Genomic DNA, 20,829 nt, shown 5'->3' with positions numbered 1-20,829 from the left:
TAGCCAGGATGGTCTCGATCTCCTGACCTCGTGATCCGCCCGTCTTGGCCTCCCAAAGTGCTGGGATTACAGGCTTGAGCCACCATGCCCGGCCAAAAGCCACAGTTCTTATTCTTAATTTGTTTCAATTTGTGGATGGAAGCAAAGAAGTTGCAAGCCATCAACAGAGGAGCTGAGGATGGGAGCCCCAAGAGGCTGGCTGCATATTTGCTTCATATGCCTAGAGACTGGAGAATGCCCGAGGGTCTGGGTGAGCCCAGAAAGGAGGAGGTTGTGTCCTTCCCTCCTTCCTCTGCTCTGCCACTTCCTCCCTGTTGCAGTCTGTGCATCTTCCCTGCTTCCCACTCTTTCCCTGGACAATAGGAGGGACAGCCCAGGCGGAGGGACAGCCCAGGCAGAGGGAGTGCTGCCTAGCAGTGCCCTTTTTGGAGTCTGAAATGTAGAGTCAGGCAAAAGACCATGACATGGAGTTTTTAATGAAAATGGGGTCCCTCACCTTTTATCTCCCAGCAAAGATAATGCACAGATTCCCTCTGGACAAGATCCCAGCATGGACAGGGGGAGGGGACTCAGGGAAGGAAGCCCGTCTTCCTTTTAGATGGGTCAGGGCCGAGGTGTTGTCTCTACCCCGTGCCGAGAGATGTGTCGCCTATGGGGCTGTACCAGTGCAGGTCTGACTGCCCTTTGAGGGAGTAGTGTCTGTGGGAAGAGGAAGTGGTTCCCATCTCTAAGTCATTTTGGGGCAGTGCCTTCTTCCTCCTCCTCCTCTGTGGAGTTGGGGCACAGCCAGGGATTGGGCCTCCCAGGGTAGATTGGAGACCACTCAACCTTTGACTGTCAGAAATAGAGGTGCTCCCCTCCCCATTTTGACTTCTGGGTTGCTGGAAACCTCAACCAGCACACAGACCAAGGGCCCTCCATGGGCAGGAGTCTTAGAGCACAGTTCTTCCTGTGTGGCCTTGGGCAGGTCACCCAAGCTCTCTCCAAATGTTTCCTCCTCCTTAAAGCAAGACTTCTGGCTGGACACAGTGGCTCACACCTGTAATCCCAGCACTTTAGGAAGCCAAGGTGGGAGGATTGCTTGAGCATAGGAGTTCGAGACCACCCTTGGGCAACAGCAAAACCCCATCTCTACAGAATATACAAAAATTAGCTGGGCATGCTGGTGTGCGCCTGTAATCCCAGCTACTTGGGAGGCTGAGGCATGAGAATTGCTTGAATCTGGGAGATGGAGGTTGCAGTGGGCCGAGATCACACCACTGCACTCTAGCCTGGGTGACAGAACGAGACTCTGTCTCAAATAAATAAATAAAAATAAAAAAAAAAAAAGCAAAACTTCTAATCTCTCCCTGGCTGGGCGAGTTGCTGTTAGGCCATGGTTGCCCGCTTCCTGCTGAGGCCCTTGGTGAGTTTCACGTACCCAGCAAGGCTGTGATAGTGAGGGGCAGGGTAGAGCTGGGCACTGTCTTGGGGGATGGCACCACTCTGTACTGGGACCCAGTGTCCACCTGGCACTGGGCCTCATGATTTCCTGTTTGTTGTCCCCTCCAGATGGGGTTGGGGAAAGGAGGGGGCCCTGCCTGGCACAAGTGGGGGCCAGTTCAGCCCACACCTGCTGAGGGCTTACTAAATGCAAAGCCCTGAGAGGGAGCTGGGGGAGGGATAAGGCTGAGCAGGATGGGGCCCCAGGCCTGCAGACAGCTGCCACCGGAGGCCCCCAACCCCAGCTGCGGGCCAGAGCCTTCCTTGTTTCCCACTTCTCCCACTGCCCCAGGACACTGTGTTCTGCTCTGACCTGCCCCATGACCTTGCGGTTGCCCAGAACGGGCCTCTTGCCCTAATTTCTCCTCTCGAGCTCCGGAAATCCTATCTATCCTTCAAGGAACATCTTGAATGCCGCCTCTTCCCAGAAATCTTCACAGATGTTCCCCCTTCCTTGCCACACTCTGCCTCCCTACTTAGAATGCCTCTGCGTCCTTATTTATTTTTTAACAACACTCATCTCTCTACCATGAAGTTGCTTCTCCCGTTCCTGCCATGAGCTATAACCATTCGGGACATCTTTTCCTGACCACAAAGTCTTTGATGGCAGGGACAGAGTCTTAGGTCCCTTAGCACCTTGCAGCTGTGAGCACAGGGCCTTGCTCCATCATTTGAAAGATCCCAAGGGCATGGAAGCACTCCGTCCTCTTCCCCATTAGTCTCATCCACTGTCAATATTTGCATACCTGCCCCCAGACCCCAGCATTCCATCTGCAGCCCTGACTGCACTTCAGGGCCCCACACCCACCTGTCGAGCAGCCCAGTGCACTTCTCTGCTTTGCAGTCTCAGGAACTTCATTGATGCATAAGCCACACACAAGTCTCTTGGCTACCTCTTTTACCATACTCCCCTACCCCACCCCCGCACGTTGATTGTACCACCTTTAAAACATCTATTGAATCCACCTTCCTCTGTCCATCAGCACTTCTAGTTTCCTAGGCCAAGTCACCCTTGTCTGCTGTCTGGACTGCTGCAGTAACTTTTACCTGGTCTCTCTTGCCCTCCTATAATCCATTCTTCACACAACTGCTGGAAAGATCTTTTTACACTGTAAATCTGATCTTACCTTTCCTTTGCTTGGAACCTTTCTATGGTTTTTCCTTGTATTTAGGATAAAATCCAAAAGCCTTATTGAGGCCTATAAGCCCCCCTGGTCTGGCCTGAGCCCACCTCTGCAGCCTGATCTTGTGTACCTTTTCCTTTTGAATTTTATGCTCCATCATCCTAGCCTTCTGCCAGTTCCTTCAATGAACTCACCAACTTCTATATCCCCAGGGCCTTTGCACAGACTCACCCTTTAACTGGAACTACACCCCTTTCTATTCTTTGCCTGATTAACTTATAAACTTTCTCTTATGGTAGGTCTGTTTTATTTGACTTCTTCCCTAATTTAGTTCAACCTAAATTAGGTACCTATGTTAATTCTCCAGAGCATAATACCATTTATCTCAGTTTGCAATTGTGTGGGTATATAGTGATTATTTGCCTAATGGCTGTTGCTCCCTAAGGTCTACAAGGGCACGTTCCCCAGGGTGTCCACGTGGAAAGTGCTCAGAAAAATACCTTGAATCAGCCTAGCTTGGTAAGAACATGGGCTTTGGCAGCAGGAAGTTCAAATACCTGCTCTACTCTTTATTATTAGTAATGTGATCTTGGACAACCCACATAGCCTTGCTAAGACCTGTTTTATTTGTAAAACTTATCTCTTGGAGTTGCTGTGAGGATAAAATGACAACATACATAAAGAGCCAGGCTTCTTCTAGAAGAATATCCTTGGGTAGCATGTACATTTCTACCCTTCCTTTTAGAGAGTGGGGGTAATAGGATACCAGCTCCTCCAGGGGTATCCCCTCTTTCTAGGGACCTGCCCAAGTTAGGTCTTTCTTCCAGTGAAATGTGCATCCCAAGGGTTTCCAGGATGAAGCAGTCAACTGGAAGGCAACAGCTCCTCCTTTTATCTCTCCAGAGCTGGACAGTGCACCAGGGGCCGATACTGGTTCCCCAGCTGGGAGACACCCTGGGCGGGGCTTTGCTCGCCGGAAGCACGCAGAGCGTGGGGAGGACAGCCCTCTCTGCTTGTGTTTGTGCCAACAGCACTCGCGCTGCCGCGTCGGGTTCCGGCGGCCGTAGTCACACATGATGTCACAGACAATGACACAAGCCGGTGTCTCATTCCGACACAGCGTCCGAGCTGCACCATGTCACACCCGGGTGCCAAACACTTGGCCCCGCGCGCCCCGGCCCTACGCCTCCTGCCACCGCTCTCAGCGTCTCCGGGGGAGGGGGGAGGTGGCCCGGTCCGGCCGGGCAGGGGGCTGGCGGGCGAGCCCCGCGGGCGGGCTGGCGAGCGGGTGATGTCACGGGCAGCGGTGGGTGGGTCACTTGGAGGTGAGGCGCCGCCAGGCGAGTTCAGCGAGAGTTCAGCCGCATTGCATTAGGCAAATGAGGCCCGGCTTGGGTGGGGGTGTGTGTTAAGGGGAGGACACCGGGACCACCCCCCTCTTCCCCGCCCCACCACCTCCTCCACCACGGCTTCGCTCGGCCAGGGACTGACCAAACCTTGGGGGAGCCTGGGAGCCGGAACTGGGACAAGGGAAGACGCCTGCCTCTCTTCCGTCCTTGTTCCCACTGCAGCCCCCTCCTCTCCCTGTACTCGGCCTGCCTCGGTACTCTGTGTACTCCTCCTCTGGTACCTTTCCTCCTTCCTTCTCCTCTCCTCTCCTCCCCCTTCTCAGGCTGCCCCTACTCGCCCGTCCCCATGCCGCCTCTCCCTCTAGGTTCCCTGCGTTTCTCCCACTGCAGCCGGACCCGATGGGAATGGGTTAAAACAGGGGCGGTGCCTGGACGGGGCGGGGCGGAGGAAAGGGGGTGGCACCCGGAGGGGAGGGGGCGCGCAGAGCTGGGGTTGGGGGGGCCGTGGCGCGCAACACCGGAGACCGAGCGAGTCGCCGGCTGCCGCTGTCCTGGCGGAGGTGGAACCGTGCGGGATCCCCACCCCCACCCGGAATCCTTGCCACGGAGAATGCCTGGAGAAGCCCCGGATCCCCGGCGGGGAGGAGGAAGTGCTCGTTGACCCCCGCCCCGCGCTGATCCCGCCCCCGGCCTGCGGAGTTGGGGAGCCGCGGTACTCTGCCTCGGACGCCACGAGACTCTAGACGGGAGTCCCCTCGAGGTGAAGCCGCTGAGTTCCCGGGCCCCGCCAGGCTTCCCTGGGAGAGCCGAGGGACCCCCGCTTCCAGCACACACAACTTCCCCGCTTTTCACCGGGACTGGCGGAGCGGCCGGCGGACTTTGACGCGGGGACTTAAGGGCAGGGGGCGCCCCCCTGCCTGGGTCACCAGTCGGGGCGAGGAGACGTCTCCTAGCCCCCAGCTGCTCTGCTCGGATGGCGCCGCCGGCTGAGTGACGGGGGCGGCGCGCAGGACTTCCCAGCTCGGACCTCTTGCCTTCGAGGGGGAAGATGTACGAGAGTGTAGAAGTGGGGGGTCCCACCCCTAACCCCTTCCTAGTGGTGGATTTCTATAACCAGAACCGGGCCTGTTTGCTCCCAGAGAAGGGGCTCCCCGCCCCGGGTCCGTACTCCACCCCGCTACGGACTCCGCTTTGGAATGGCTCAAACCACTGTACGTACCGGCCTCTCCCTCTGCTGTTGTAGGGGGTGGGAGTGGGCGGTAGGGCTTCCACTACCACTCGGGCGTGAGAGTCCGGGGTGTAGTGGAGGTCTTGTCTCTACCTTTCACTTAATCCATGTTGCGGTTGCCGGACAATTGAACCCTCCCCCCAGCACTCCCCTTCCCGGTAACCCTGAGTGCAATTTCTGTTAGATTAGGGCTGAGAAACTTTGAGGGTTCCTTCTTTCAAGAAACATTCCTTCATCTCTTGTTTCACTTCTTCCAGGAGAAATGAAGCCCAAGCCCCTTGCCCCCAGTTGATATCTTCTTGCCTGGAATCCTGTAGCTTCGCAGCAGGCTGGAGGGTGGGGTAAAGGTCCTGTCTATGTGGGTTTGTCTGCTCCCGGGGGAGGGGCCCCCTCCCCAGATCCCACACATGCCAAAGCCTGAGGGAGCGCCCCTTCCTGAGCGACAGCTGCTGCCCCCAGCCCTTGCTCTTGTGTCATTAGAGTGGGTGTCAGGGGAGCCCTCGATGTCTTTGGTATTGACAGTGGGGTGTGGCAGAAAGGGGCAACTTCATTAGACACCCGTCTGCCACCCAAACCTTCCATCTTGGCAAGGGGCACTGGGTCCTTGTGGGAGTGTTGTCCTGGCTCCAGACACTTGGCTGTCATCTTTGAGGCTTTCATCCCCAGGAGTGGAGGGGAGAAGCTGCTCTGGTGAGAAGAATCCCTCTCCCCCTAATCCTAATCCGGTTTGTTCTCTGGGGGATGAGTTTGTTTTTGTGGGTCTGGGGCTGCTCTGGAAATGAGGACTGCATCCCTTCCCAGCTCCGCCAGCAAGTCCTTTTGTTACCCTGACTTCACTTGGGGATAGGGCCAGGTCCTGGGCTGTCCCTTCCTAAGAGGGGCACTGATATGAGAATCCTAGCATCCTGGCAGCCTGGTCACCTTGTCTTCTTGTTGCCCCCTGCCTGGGTGCAAGCTCCTCTGGGAGGAAGGGCTCTGTGCACACTCAGGAGCTCGGCCCACCAGGGTGTACACCTGGGCATTTTCCTGCACAGCCGTGAGGCAGTGTACACTGGGTGGGCGGGAGCAGGCGCAAGGTGGGTTATTGTTAGATGGCTCAGGTTTCTTCCCCTACTGGGCTTTGGGCTCTTCACTGGAGGGGAAGCTCTTCCCTGGAGGATCTCCCACCTTCCTGGACCTACTGCCTCCCTCCTGCCTGCCAGGGAGGAGGGGTGGAGTGGGTCTCGAGGGGCCTGGCAGATTGGAGAAGGTTGAAGGGCAAAGGACTTACCCCATCTGAAGCCCTTCTTGCTCGGAGAAGGGAGACCTGAGATGGACAGACAGCCCACCTCTGCCCTCCCAGAGCCACCTCTATCCCAGCTTTTCCTATTGTCCTGCCCCCAACCTTTGCCTCCAGGGCTGAATCTGCTGTGTGGCTGTAGACACTGGAGGGAGGGTATCGAGCGACCGTTGACTTTGGAGGAAGAGAGAGTGAGAGGATGACTCTAGGACCCTTTTTCTCATTCTCCCAGTGCTGGAGCAAGACCCCCCTCCCCTAGGGGGATAGTTGGGGCAGGGCTGCCAGAGTCACCCCTTCCACTGCCTTGGCCACCTTCTCCAGAGGGCTGGAGAGAAGCTGGGATGTGAGACCTTGGGCTCCAGCCCCTGTCTCTTCTTAGCCCATGGGGACAGCTCAGCTCTTCCTGGCCCAGAACTGGAGGGGGAGGAGGATCACAGAGAGTAGGACAGGCAGTGTACTGGTGAGCCTTGCTTCCCCTAAACCACTGGACATGGGGAAGTGGGGACCTGTCCCCACACCCGTGCTGGGGTGGGGTAGTAGACCTAGAGACCTGGGCTCCCAGTTCCCATAGTCTGAGCGTGGGTGTGCGTATAAGTCAGTGAGGTCTCAGTGGACTCGGGTCCTGAGGCTGTGAGGCTGGCAGTGATGGGGGTCTGGGGGCTTGCCTTGAAGCACAGGAAGGACCTGGAGTCTGAGGGTGGCAACTAGACTCCATCTAGAATATGTGGGGCCAACGCCCCCACCTTGGAAGGGACCCCTTGGGTGTGTGGAAGCCCTCTGGTGACTGGAGCCGCCTCCAGCCCCCTCTTGGGGAATGCTCCACTGCCCCCTTCACTGCCACTGAAGGTGGGAAGAGCAGGTTGGCTGTGGGAGGAGGTGGCCTCCTGGGTTCTGCAGGGTCCTAGGGACCTTGCCTCCCTCCCCAGAGCCCCCATTTTGGTGCATTAGAGGACAAGGGGGGTGTACAGGATGTGGCTCCCCATCTGTCTCCCACCAATCTCCGCCACTCACACCTCCGCCCGCTCCCAGACGTCCAAGAATGTGAAGCACGTGGATGCCCGTAGTTGGGGGAGGGGGAGATGCTTATCAGGCGGCCGCTGGTCTAGGGGCCTTCTTCCGCTGCTGCGGTACAACCAGAGCTACCCCCGCCTCTCCCCGGGAGGAGGAAGGGCGGTACAGAGGGCCCTACGCCCCCTCCCCAACCGTCCCCAGGGGCTGCGAGGGGAGCTGCGGAGGAGCGGGCGCCAGCTGGATTGGGAGGGGAGCCGCTGGCCGGGGGCCCGGCTGATTTCCTGCTGATCTCCTCCAGGAAACCGGCCCCTTGTGCGAGCCTGCGAACGGCTCGGGGGCGTGGGGAATCTGGAGTGGAGCGCTCTGCGCCGCCCGCCCTACCAGAATGGGGAGCGAGGGAGGGGCACCCTGGCAGCGTCGGCGGGAGGGGACGCCTGGCTTCCTGGGTCAGTTCCAGTCCTCTGTGGGGCGCTGGAACTTTGAGCCGAGAAGGTGTGGTTCTCTAGCCTGAGTCCTTTTGCAGGAAGAGGAGAGATTGGTGGGCTGGGCCTCTGGGGAGGGAGGTCAGCAGGGAGGGGCCAGGCCCGGGTAATCCCTCCCGCGTTGGTGTCCCTCCCGGCCCCACCTGTGTGTGCAGGGAGTTACGGCTGTGTCCTAACTCTTGGAGAGGTTGTGAGGATTCCGGAGTCCCCCACACCTCCGCCTTGGTCCTTGTACCTCACCTCCTTGGGTTGCTGGCTGGAGGCCTGGGGAGGTGGGGCCTCGAGCTCTGGGCTCAAAGGGCAGAGCAGGGAAACCTCAGAGCTGGGTTACCTGGGTGACAGGTGGGGATGTGCTGGAGGTAGGGGCAGGCTATGTTACAGCCTCCAAGGCAGCCAAGCTGCCATTGGGTAGGCTAAAAGGAGGCCTTGCCTAGCCTAAACTGCAGTCCTCGCCTCTGGTCATCTCTCCCATTCTGCCAAAAAATAATTTTAAAAAGCACATTCTTTCAGTTCCGTAAACACCCTCTGTTGGACTTTGCTTTAGCTCCATGTTTTTATGGGTCTTTGCCCTCTGGTCTGTCCCAGGCCTTAGAGCTGTTTACCCCTCATTCTGGTATCCCCCATGACTCCCCATGCCCTAGCTCCCCTCCTGACACCCCACTCTGTACCCCAAACCTCCCTCAGTCCTTTCTCCCTCTCCAGTCTGTTTCGTTTTAGAAGTGGGGCCTTGGGAGAGGCGGGGCCCAGGGCAAACGGTGGATTAGGAGGGGTGGGGAGGTCAGTGCCTTCTCCCTCTGCTTGTCGGAATGCTCACCAAGATTCTAGACCATGGTCCCCCCCAGCCCTCCACATACCCCCTTGCCCTTGATCCCCCTCCCCCCACCAGTCTGGATTGTCTATTGTTACTGCTTTTACGTCTTGGAAAAAGTTAGCACAACAAAGGACTCCTTTGTGGCTCACCCCTTCTGCCTCCTGGCCTCACCCAGGCCCCCCAACCCCGCCCCCCACCCCCCAGCAGCTGTTCTCAGGCCTCTCAGCCTGTCTGATTTGCTTGTCTGGCCTGGGGAGAATGAGGTGGGAGAAAACCAGGCCAGGGCAGTCAGTTGGTGTTGGGGTGAGGAGCAGATGGGGGGGTGGCGGGGAGGGAGATGGGGGAGGGAGATGAGGGAGATGGCCTGCAAAAGGTCAGGAGAGAATCTACTGGGCTGGGGGCGGTGTGGGCATCAACTGTCCCATTGCTGCAGGCTGGTCTCGGGGCAGGGAAGGGGATGGGGATGGGGGGCCATAGCAGTGCTGGTTAGCCAGGCTGGCCAGGAAGTGGTGCCCAGGTACTACTAAGAGCCAGGAAAGGCCTGCCGAGGTTGTTGGCCTAGTTCCCTGTCATCAGCCGCCTAGCAGCTCCCCCTGTGTCTGCAGGTAAGGGCGGAGGGTGGTAGCACAGCGTCAGCCCCTGGTGTTCCCATGCTTCCTTCCCCTGTGCCCCAACTTTAGGGCCATGTGATTTGGGGCCATGTGACTCATGTCGGTAAGGTGCTTGGGCCAGGCACTGTGGGCACCTTTAAATGCCAGCCAGTCTCATGTGCTGGAGTTTGGGGTAGGGCTCAGTAGGACTGTGGAATATGGGAGGAGGCAGGGATCTGTCTACTTAGGGAGGCATCCTTGTCCATCCTTGGCCCTGGACAAGTGGACTTGAACATGGTGGGGGCCTCAGGACGATGCTGGGTGGCCCCTTGGGAATCTGGGATTGCCTCAGTCAGAGTTCTTATCTTGCACCCAACACTCTTAGCTGCCCAGGCTTTGGACACAGAGAGCCCCTGCCCAACCCAGCCCTGTTCTGCCTACAGTGATGGGTGGGCATGGAGCCAGGCACTGGGGAGGATTTGGCCAGTGAGGGCTGCCCCTGCTGTCTGGGTCACCCCTCCTGGCTGCCCTCTTGGAGCTGAATAACAGAAGGGGAGGGGTAGTAACCCGGACATGGTATTGAGGCCAGACAGACAGAGCATTGATGGGAACAGACCCCCTTTGTCATGCCATCTCTCCCCAGATGGGGCGTACCCAGAATGGTGGGATTCTGGGGCCCCGGGGACTCTTCTCCCTGTATTCAGGGTGTCTCCCTGCCTATCTCAGGGAGTCACCTCCTGCTCTGCCCAGTATTTGTGACTCTTGTTTGCACCCCCTGCCTTGGGTCTCTGGCCCTGGGATTGTTTGGGTGGAGGAGGGGCTGTGGCTGCTGGCAGAATGGGGTGGATGGGGGAGCGGAAGCAGAGGGGGCGGGGGAGTGGCCGGCTTTGAATATCCTGTTGACCCCAGTTTCCTCTGCCCCCGGCTTGTGTCCTCTTCCCTCCCTCCTCTTCAAGCCTTAACTCCTTCCTAACTCGGGGGAGAACGGGGCCAGGCCGCCCAGGGGCAAGAGCTTTAGAATCAGGGTGACCCCCATCCCTACTCCCCAAGCACAGTCACGGCACACATACAAATCTGATGGTTTATCATTGTCTCTTTGTGGTTTTGAAGGTGTGGGTCCTAGGAATCCGGAGGAGTGATGGGGCGCTGGAGGCTTCATTGGCAGCCTCCTTCCCTGAGTCTGGCTGGGGAGTCCCAGTTTTCTTAAGACTTGAATCCTGCCAGCAGTGGTGAGGCTGGGAGAAGCTCTTAGGAGGGACTGTGAGGTAGGGTGGAGCTTGGTACTAAGGATGGCGACCTAGGTCTCTAACTGCCCCTCCCCTCTTCTCTCTCTAGCCATTGAGACCCAGAGCAGCAGTTCTGAAGAGATAGTGCCCAGCCCTCCCTCACCGCCCCCTCTACCCCGCATCTACAAGCCTTGCTTTGTCTGTCAGGACAAGTCCTCAGGCTACCACTATGGGGTCAGCGCCTGTGAGGGCTGCAAGGTGAGTTGAAGGGGTCACTGGGAAGGACAACTTGATGAGGTCAGGGGGATATCCCCACTTCCGTGTCCTGGGAGTGTGCAGTTGGGGTGGGGGGTATCCCTGAAGTTGCTGCTGTTTCTCTGTGGAAGTTGGCAACAAGCAGGGACACCTACCATAGGTCCTCCCCGACAAATGTGCAGGGCTCCCTCAAACCAGAGGTCCCCTCCTGCCTCAGCTCCTTTCCCTTTCTCCATCCTCCAGCTGGCAGGGCGTATGCCTGCTCTGCCACCGCTGCCCAGGTTGCCATGGTGAGCTGGCTGCCGACTGGCTCTTGGCTGGGGACCCAGGAGGCCTCCCTCGGCGGCCCTGCCTGAACCTCACCATGGCAGCCTGGCAGGAGGCAGTTAGGAGCAGGCACCGTGCCTTGGCTTCCCCTTCAGGTGCCCGGGCTGTGGGCTCCCCGGTGTCTGGCTGAATTTCCCCACCCTCACGTTAGGTGTCAGGGTGCAGGTGTACCCGGTCCTTAGCAGCCCTGTGCCCAGCTTCTCCTCCTTTCCCTGGGGCCTGAGCCTCTGTGTGCGTTTCTTCCTGCAGATATTGGGGCTCAGAATCTGCACAGCTTTGGGCCTTGCAGCTCTGGGCTGCTCTTCAGCCTGGAGTAGCTATCCCCAGGTGTGGGACAGAGGTCAAGGGCAAAGCGCAAGGCCTCAGGCTGTGTGTCTGCCTGTCCTGTCTGGTTGCTCCTGGTCTCTTCTTCATCTGTCCGCCTGTCCCTCTGGTCAGCCTATATGTGGAGCCCCTGGCCAGCCTGGGTCTGTGTCTGAGATGGGCCGGCGCACGCCTGTCTCGGTGAACTCGCGTCTTTCTGCCTTGCTCCTGCGTGCGTGTGTGTGTTCGCCTCCATTTCTCTGGCCAGCCCGTGTATCTGCCTCCTGGCCTCTTCGGGCTTGTCTTCTCTTCCTGTGTTCTGAGTTCAGGGCTGTGGGTTCCAGATTCCTGGCTGCTTCCCAGTTAGCCCCATGTCTTCCTCTTTCTGACTCACCAGCAGCCCTGAGGTCCTTTCCCTGGAAGGGAGGAGTCAAATGTGTGCTGTGGGTTGGGGGAAGACTCCTGCCCATCCTGCGGCGTTGAGGCGGGTACTGGGATTCTCCTGAGGAGGATCCTTTTAGGTGGATCATTCTCCCCAGCTTTTCTGGCCTGCTCAGGTAGGCGATGGGCAAAGGCTTGGGGGTAGCAGCTGGCCTGGCCCTCCTCCCCTAGACTGAGGCTGTAGCCAGGCACTGCTCCCACTGTGGGTGTGGACAACCTGACTCCCTCCCCTCCATACCCAGGGCTTCTTCCGCCGCAGCATCCAGAAGAACATGGTGTACACGTGTCACCGGGACAAGAACTGCATCATCAACAAGGTGACCCGGAACCGCTGCCAGTACTGCCGACTGCAGAAGTGCTTCGAAGTGGGCATGTCCAAGGAGTGTGAGTGCCATGGGGCAAGAGCCGAATCCCGCCTGAGCTGGGGCCTCAGGTGCTCCTAAAGACCAAGGGAGCAGAGCTCTGTGGATGTGTGTGCACATGCATGAACACGCATGCCGTGGTGTGCGGGCTCACGGTTGAGGATGGTTTGTGTGTAGCTGCAAGGACCTGTTTGCAAGTCTGGCTGGCTGTGTGTGCATGGGCAGGTCTGTGCTGCAGGACCGTGTGTGTAACCGTTCCTGTTTCTGTGCGTCTGGCTGTGTGTGCATGGGCAGGTCTGTGCTCCAGGACCGTGTGTGTGTAACCGTTCCTGTTTCTGCGCGTCTGGCTGTGTGTGCTTTTGCGCATGTGTGCATGTGTGCTTGCTCCAGGATGGCTTTCTTCCAGGCCTTGCTTGGCTTTGGGGTGGGGCTCAGAGGCATAGTTAGTCCCTTCTGATTGTGAGTCTTAGGGGAGGGGCTTGAATTCTGAGGGGTGCTTGGCTGGACTTACGTGTGTATTGGGGGAGTGGAAGGGCTGGCACAAGGATCCAGAAGCCATTGTCTAGTTAAGCCTGGGATCCAGAGTTGGAAGAAAGAATTGGGACTTCTCAGATCCCAGAGGAAACGGGGTTTCCACTTTGGGTTCAGCTGAGGCCTGATGGAGGGAGGGAAGGAAAGGCTGGACAGGGAGACCCTCTTGTGTTGAATCATGGGTGTTGCCCTGGTGACCGGTGATTGATGATGTCAGAGATAAATGACGCTGACAGACGCCTCCTTGTCTGCGTGGCCGTTGCCATGGAGCCTGAGCCTTGGGGGATGGGATGGGGGAGGGGGCTGCAGGACCCCCAGCCCTTTGTGGGGAGGGTAGTGGGGAGGAGGCACGGGTGAGATGGTTCTGACTGTTGGACGAAGAGCCCCAGACAGGAAAGGAGGGGACTGGAGTGTCCTGCCACAGGAGGCTGGGGGTGCCTTGTCCTGAGCCCAGGAAGTGGTGGGTCCTGCTGCAAGAGTGGGTGACAACTTGACCCACAAGCCTGGAACCCTTCGCTTAAGGGCTGTCACCTCCTCCCTCTGTTTGTGCCACCTTCTGCTCTTTTCAGGGCAGAAGGACCAGGGTGGGGACCCCGTCTCCCTCCCACCAACTCCCCTTCTCTCTCCCACCGCCAACTCCCCCTCTCCCGGCTGCTCTGTGCCCCGGAGCTGAGCAGCTGCCATTTCAATAGAATTAAAGCTTCCGAATGATAAACGTCTTGTCACAGCTGCAATTTTCTCTTCCCAAATTATCCCCCCACTCTCCCTCTCCCTCTCCCTTCTCTCCCCTGCACTTTATTGAATTTGCAGAATCGACATGAGTGATCTCCAAATTATGCCAGCTACCCCCTCCTCGCTACCCCCTCCCTGAGCCCCTCCCCCACCCTCCCTTCCTCCCGCGTCAGCAGCCACCACCACCAGCCCTGTGAGTGATTGTGTGTCTGGGATAATCGGCTGGTAACGACCCCATCGCTTCTTTAAAGCCGAGTGGTGTGTGCGGCTCAGCGCCCCTGGTGATTTGTCAGCTCCCCAGCTAATGGGCCAAGAGATTCTCCCTGCCGGGCCCCCCACTCTCAGGCTGGGGAGCCCTACTCCCCACTTGCCCCAGGAGCTTCTCAGAGCCAGTCCCAAGGGACCCCCAGGGAGACTGCAGCTGGGAGGGCTGGGTGAGTGGAGGTGGGAGAAGGACCTTCCTGGGGAAAGAGGAGGCAGAGCACCGAGGAGGGAGACACCGGCGCCTGGAGTGTGAGCTGGAGTAGACGCGTGGGGGGACGGCACTCGGCTGGCTGCGGGGGTGTGTGTGCAGGGCCACAGCTGTGCTCATGGGGCTTCTGGGGCCGAACTTGATGTGTGGGTTGGGTGGGCATGGAGGGCTGGAGTGCTTGGCGATGCCTTGCCTGCCCTTGAATGCGTGCTGTGTGCGCGTGTTTACAAGCCGGGGTGACCTCCTCAGCAGCTGGCAGCTCTCTGTCAGGCTGGGGGTGGACGAGGCCCTGAGCAGCCTGCAGCTGCCCTCTAACCCCCTCTGCCCTCCACAGCTGTGAGAAATGACCGAAACAAGAAGAAGAAGGAGGTGCCCAAGCCCGAGTGCTCGGAGAGCTACACGCTGACGCCGGAGGTGGGGGAGCTCATTGAGAAGGTGCGCAAAGCGCACCAGGAAACCTTCCCTGCGCTCTGCCAGCTGGGCAAATACACTACGGTATGGCTTTCCCCTGGCCTGCAGGGAGGGATGTGCCCTGGGCCACAGGGCCAGGACGGGCCTCTCTCAGCACCCCTTCTTGTGCCAGGCATTTCCTCCTCCCCCCTGGCTGGATCTCTGCATCCCTCCCTTTCCCTCTCTTCTCCCTCCCGCTGCTGCCTCTTCCTAAGGAGCTCCCAGGAAGTGAAGGCTGGGTAGAGGGCAGGCCTGTGGGGGCTGGAGCCAGGCCGAGAAGGGGTGCCATAGAGAAGAAGGCCCTCACTCTCCCTCCTCCCCCAGAACAACAGCTCAGAACAACGTGTCTCTCTGGACATTGACCTCTGGGACAAGTTCAGTGAACTCTCCACCAAGTGCATCATTAAGACTGTGGAGTTCGCCAAGCAGCTGCCCGGCTTCACCACCCTCACCATCGCCGACCAGATCACCCTCCTCAAGGCTGCCTGCCTGGACATCCTGGTGAGGGTCTGCACTCTACCCCCCAGGCACTGCCCCTGTGTCCTGGGTAGATGGCCTTCTAGCCAGACAGCCACCCTCCTAAATGTCTGTCTGCAGTCAACCTGTCCAAATGCCCACCATCCAAATATCAGCCCTTCCTCTCCCTGTATGTCCACCTGTCCACTCATCTCCCTGTCCACTCAGCCACCTAGCAGCCAGATGTGCAGGAGCTCACCTGTTCACCCACACACATATCCATCCATCCATCCATCCATCCATCCATCCATCCATCCATCCATCCATCCGTTTAGCCAATAATAAAGATTCACCTAGGGGCCAGGCGCAGTGGCTCATACCTGTAATCCCAGCACTTTGGGAGACCAAGTGAGGCAGGAGGATCGCTTGAGGCTGGAAGTTCAAGACCACCCTGGGCAACGTAGTGAGACCTTGTTTCTGCAAAAAATTAGATTCACCTAGGATCCTCTGGCCAGTGTTCGAACTGGGTGTCAGGAACCCAGCGGTGAACGCGCCACCATCCCCACTCTTGAAACCTTCCATGTGAGGCAAGAGATAAGTCAACAGAGGTTGCAAAACTGTGATCAATGCTACCTGGAGATGGGGGGAGGGCTCATGACTGCTTGGGCCTGAAGGATGATGTCTCAGAGGAGGTGACATCTAGGGGTTTGTAGAGGGGGAGGTGAGAGGGTAACCCTAACTCAGGAGCAGGAAGTGAAAGACTTGCTGCTGTGAGGCCATGCTGAGCTCAGGGGACTGCCGGGCACTCAGTGAGCCTGAGGGTGGACTGGGCTGGAGGCTGGATGCAGGGGGTGGGAGCAGGAAGAGGCAGTGGGAACTGCCAAAACCTAGGCTGGAGGGAGCGCTCTCCTTCCTGCTCTCCCTGACAAGGGCTCAGTCCACCTGTTCCCTTTTGGTCACCTCCAGGGTGGGGAACGTGGGATTTGACGAGGCTGTCATTTCCTTTTATTTTTATCTTTTTTGAGACGGAGTTTCACTCTTGTCACCCAGGCTGGAGTGTAGTAGTACGATCTCGGCTCACTGCAGCCTGCAACCGCTGCCTTAAGCAATTCTCCTGCCTCAGCCTCCTGAGTAGCTGGGATTACAGGTGGCCACCACCACGCCTGGCTAATTTTTGTATTTTTAGTAGAGATGGGGCTTCACTATGTTGGCCAGGCCGGTCTTGAACTCCTGACCTCAGGTGATCCACCCATCTCGGCCTCCCAAAGTGTTGGGATTACAGGTGTGAGCCATGGTGCCTGGCAGACTGTCATTTCCCTGTGGATGCCTCTGAATGTTGAGGCGGGTGATGGGTGGGAGGTTTAGATTGTGCTACCTGCAGGGGCTCCCGTCCCCACGCCCTGGATGTAGGAGGTGCAGTCTGGGTTCCTGCAACATAGTTCAAACCAATACACGTTTACTGAGCACCTGTTGTGTGCCCCATCCTGGGAGCTGTAGGCAGCAGCCCAGTGTTCCTAAATTCTCTGCATGGAGGCAGGATGACCTGGACCTGCACTGTTCAGTACAGTAGCTGCTTGCCACATGTGACTATTTAAATTTAAATTAATTAAAATTAAACTCAATTCGGTTCCTCAATTGCATTAGCCACATTTCAAGTACTCAATAGACGCATGTGGCTGGTGGCTGAGGTACTGGATGGTGCAGACATAGAACCTTTCCATCATTGTAGAAAATTCTATCAGACAGCATTGCTCTGGCCGCCTGCCAGGTGGTCCTCCGGGAGTGCTGGTGCCGAGTGCTCGGCGTGGGTGGGGTTCAGTCCCTGAACCCGTGCATCCTCTGCACCCAGATCCTGCGGATCTGCACGCGGTACACACCTGAGCAGGACACCATGACCTTCTCCGACGGGCTGACCCTGAACCGGACCCAGATGCACAACGCTGGCTTCGGCCCCCTCACCGACCTGGTCTTTGCCTTCGCCAACCAGCTGCTGCCCCTGGAGATGGATGATGCGGAGACGGGGCTGCTCAGCGCCATCTGCCTCATCTGCGGAGGTGGGCAGGGGCCTGGGTCTAGGGGCTGGGCCTGGGGCAGGAGTGCAGCCCCAGAGTCTCTTCCAGGGAACTCTTTCAGGCCGCCTCTTGTCAGGCCTCTCTAGAGGACAGGATCTGGTCTACAGCTACACAGCAAGGGGGCCGTGTGGGGCCTGGACTCCTGTTCCCAATTTCTGGGCAACACCCCTTCTAGGGAGGTTAAGAGTGAGGGTTTGAGGGTCGGACCTCCCAGGGTCACTTCCTGGCTGATGCATGACCCTGAGCAGGTTGCTGAACTTCTCTGGGCCTCCGTTTCTGTACAGTGGGGGCAGGAACGGTCTCTAGCTCATGAGGTTGATGGGAGGATTACGGTGGTAACACACTGTGCAGGTGCCCAGAGCGAGCTCCAGTGCTTGTTAGTTGCTGTTTTATTGTGATTTCTGCCATTTCATCTGGTTTCCAAAGTAACAGGTGGGAGTGGGAGCCTGCCTGGGAACACTGCCCATTTGGGGTCCCATCCCATGAACTGGGCTCATAGGGAGGGTTTGGGACACCCTGCCACCCTCAGCCCATTGCTCCCTTTTAAGGGCCTCTGTCCCCTGCAGCAGCAGAGACCCTGTGCCCTGCCCTGTGTAGGGAGGCACCTGCGAGCTGTTCTCCTCCATGGCCTGGGCAGGCACGCCCCCCGGTGGCCGAGGCTGGGGGTGCAGCTGTGTTCCCAGCTGCTCAGGGGCTGGCTCTGCTTCCTCAGACCGCCAGGACCTGGAGCAGCCTGACCGCGTGGACATGCTGCAGGAGCCGCTGCTGGAGGCGCTAAAGGTCTACGTGCGAAAGCGGAGGCCCAGCCGCCCCCACATGTTCCCCAAGATGCTGATGAAGATCACCGACCTGCGAAGCATCAGCGCCAAGGGTGAGGCTCCCAGACCTGGAGGGGTGCCGGCCCTCAACACCTGGCCCAGGCCCCCACATCCAAGCCAGCACCCTGTGTCTTTGTGCCAGGAGAATACGACACCTGTCCCCATCTGTGTCTAGGCCGAGGTCCCCTAGTGACTCCACTGTGCCGAGGTAGCCTGCCTGTGTCACTCACCTTCTTGTGGTAGTTCAGATCATGGTTCTGGAACCAGACACATGGGTGTGTGTCCTTGTGCGGGTCACTTAACAGCTCCAAGCTGCAGTTTCCCTTCTGAGGGGCAGGGATAACGATCGTGTTTACAGAGGAGTCAGGATAATCCCTAGCGCGCAGCATAGAGGAAGGAAGGACGTGGTGTCCAGCCCAGGCTGGCAGTCTGGCCCTGGAACCAGAGTTCAGGACCACTTTGCCCCATTGCCACCAGCCTCTGGACTTGGGGGCTAAGAGAGCTGGCTCGTGTCAAAGAACTAATCCCAAGAAAGAGCTAATATCAGTAGTATTGATCTTCCCACCTCGAGCCAGGCTTGCTGGGGCTGGGGCTGGGGCTGGGAGGGCTGGCCCCGTGTGCTGACCTCTGCCCCTTCCTTTCCCGCAGGGGCTGAGCGGGTGATCACGCTGAAGATGGAGATCCCGGGCTCCATGCCTCCTCTCATCCAGGAAATGCTGGAGAACTCAGAGGGCCTGGACACTCTGAGCGGACAACCGGGGGGTGGGGGGCGGGACGGGGGTGGCCTGGCCGCCCCGCCAGGCAGCTGTAGCCCCAGCCTCAGCCCCAGCTCCAACAGAAGCAGCCCGGCCACCCACTCCCCGTGACCGCCCACGCCACATGGACACAGCCCTCGCCCTCCGCCCCGGCTTTTCTCTGCCTTTCTACCGACCATGTGACCCCTGCCAGCTCTGCCCCCACCGGTCCTCCCGGGCAGTACTGGGGACCTTCCCTGGGGGACGGGCAGGGAGGAGGCAGCAACTCCTTGGACAGAGGCCTGGGCCCTCAGTGGACTGCCTGCTCCCACAGCCTGGGCTGACGTCAGAGGCCGAGGCCGGGAACTGAGTGAGGCCCTGGTCCCGGGTCTCAGGATGGGTCCCCTGGGGGCCTCATGTTCATCAGGACACCCCTCTGCCCAGCTCACCACATCGTCATCACCAGCAAACGCCAGGACTTGGCTCCCCCATCCTCAGAACTCACAAGCCATTGCTCCCCAGCTGGGGAACCTCAACCTCCCCCCTGCCTTGGTTGGTGACAGAGGGGGTGGGACGGGGCGGGGGGTTCCCCCTGTACATACCCTGCCGTACCAACCCCAGGTATTAATTCTCGCTGGTTTTGTTTTTATTTTAATTTTTTTGGTTTTGATTTTTTTTAATAAGAATTTTCATTTTAAGCACATTTATACTGAAGGAATTTGTGCTGTGTATTGGGGGGAGCTGGATCCAGAGCTGGAGGGGGTGGGTCCGGGGGAGGGAGTGGCTCGGAAGGGGCCCCCACTCTCCTTTCGTGTCCCTGTGCCCCCCAGTTCTCCTCCTCAGCCTTTTCCTCCTCAGTTTTCTCTTTAAAACTGTGAAGTACTAACTTTCCAAGGCCTGCCTTCCCCTCCCTCATGCTGGAGAAGCTGCCAGCCCCTTTCTCCTGCCTGACCACTGGGTATGGACGGTGTGGGGTAGCCCTGGAAGGACAGGCTCCTGGCCTTGGCACTTGCCTGCACCCACCATGAGCCATGGAGCAGGGGCCGAGCAGGGGCCCCAGGACACATGGAGTTTTCACAGACCCAGCTCCTCGGCAGAGCTGCCTCCTGTCAGGGCCCACATCATCCAGGCCCCCCAGCCCCCACTGTGAAGGGGCTGGCCAGGGGCTTGAGCTGTCCCCACCCCCGGCCTCAGCCACCAGCACCCCCACAGGGCCCCCAGACTCACCCACACACATGCGCACGCGCACACACACACACACACACACACACACACTGGACAGTAGATGGGCCGACACACACTTGGCCTGAGTTCCTCCATTTCCCTGGCCTGCCCCCCACCCCTCACCTGTCCCATCCCCGCGCCCCCTCCTTACCCCGCAGGACGGGCCTACAGGGGGTCTCCCCTCACCCCTGCACCCCTGGCTGGGGGAGCCGGCTCTGCCCTGACCTCTTCCACCAGGGGTTGGGGCCCCTTCCCCTGGAGCCCATGGGTGCACCTGTTACTGTTGGGCTTTCCACTGAGATCTACTGGATAAAGAATAAAGTTCTATTTATTCTACACATGCCTCCAGCCTTGCTGCCTCCACCCCCTCCTCTTGGCGTCTGGGCTGGGGGCTCGGAATGGGTTTCCTCATGTGCTCTGGGCCTGTGATGGTCAGGAATGAGCACTGGGGCCAAGGGGCTGGCCAGTGCACCCTTCCAAGCTGCCTTCTGAGGCTTACCTTGTGCTGGGGTCTTTGGAGATGCTGAGAAGGAGAAAGTCCTGCCCCTTGGGAAGCCCTCAGTCTGGAGATCCACACTGCCCACGTCAGGGAGCCCCAGTCTGGGAGTGGGAGGGGAGAGGAGGAAAGCTGCCCCCACCTTCAGGGAACCCCTAGTCTGAGGGAGGAAGCCGGACCCACCCCTAGACATTCCTGGTCCTTAGGAAGCCAGAGGCTGGGTCCAGCCTTGACCATCACAGCAGGAATGACAGATGGCACAGGAGCTGGGGTCAGGGAGTCATATAAACCTAACAAGAGGCCAGACGCAGTGGTTCACGCCTGTAATTCCAGCACTTTGGGAGGCTGTGGGCGGATCACTTGAGGTCAGGAGTTCAAAACCAGCCTGGCCAACATGGTGAAACACCGTCTCTACTAAAAATACAAAAAAATTAGCTGGGCGTGGTGGCGGGCGCCTGTAATCCCAGCTATTCGGGAGGCTGAGGCAGAACCTGGGAGGCAGAGGTTGCAGTGAGCTGAGATCACGCCACTGCACTCCAGTCTGGGTGACAGAGCAGGATTCCATCCCAAAAAA

General features: G+C 58.6%; 1 protein-coding gene across 4 annotated transcripts in view; it reads left to right on the top strand.

Moving 5' to 3' along the window:
• Positions 1-20,095, top strand: part of RARA (retinoic acid receptor, alpha) — a 48,926-nt gene extending 28,831 nt beyond the window's left edge. For 2 of the 4 annotated variants that reach the window (XM_011929838.1, XM_011929837.1), the window contains exons 3-9: positions 10,692-10,840; positions 12,151-12,292; positions 14,340-14,500; positions 14,780-14,956; positions 16,761-16,965; positions 17,696-17,854; positions 18,450-20,095. In XM_011929838.1, the coding sequence (XP_011785228.1) occupies positions 10,692-10,840; positions 12,151-12,292; positions 14,340-14,500; positions 14,780-14,956; positions 16,761-16,965; positions 17,696-17,854; positions 18,450-18,667 (1,211 nt within the window). In that variant the 3' untranslated portion in view covers positions 18,668-20,095. Of the gene's footprint in view, positions 1-4,297; positions 5,167-10,691; positions 10,841-12,150; positions 12,293-14,339; positions 14,501-14,779; positions 14,957-16,760; positions 16,966-17,695; positions 17,855-18,449 lie in introns of those variants that run through there. The other 2 variants (XM_011929839.1, XM_011929840.1) reach the window with 2 other exon arrangements.
• Positions 20,096-20,829: the final 734 nt, after the last annotated feature.

Source organism: Colobus angolensis, unplaced genomic scaffold (assembly GCF_000951035.1).
Source record: "Colobus angolensis palliatus isolate OR3802 unplaced genomic scaffold, Cang.pa_1.0 Scaffold83, whole genome shotgun sequence".
NCBI classification, from domain to species: Eukaryota; Metazoa; Chordata; class Mammalia; order Primates; family Cercopithecidae; genus Colobus; species Colobus angolensis.
Note: the sequence above shows the minus strand (reverse complement) of the source record. Positions and strands in the feature narration are given on the sequence as shown.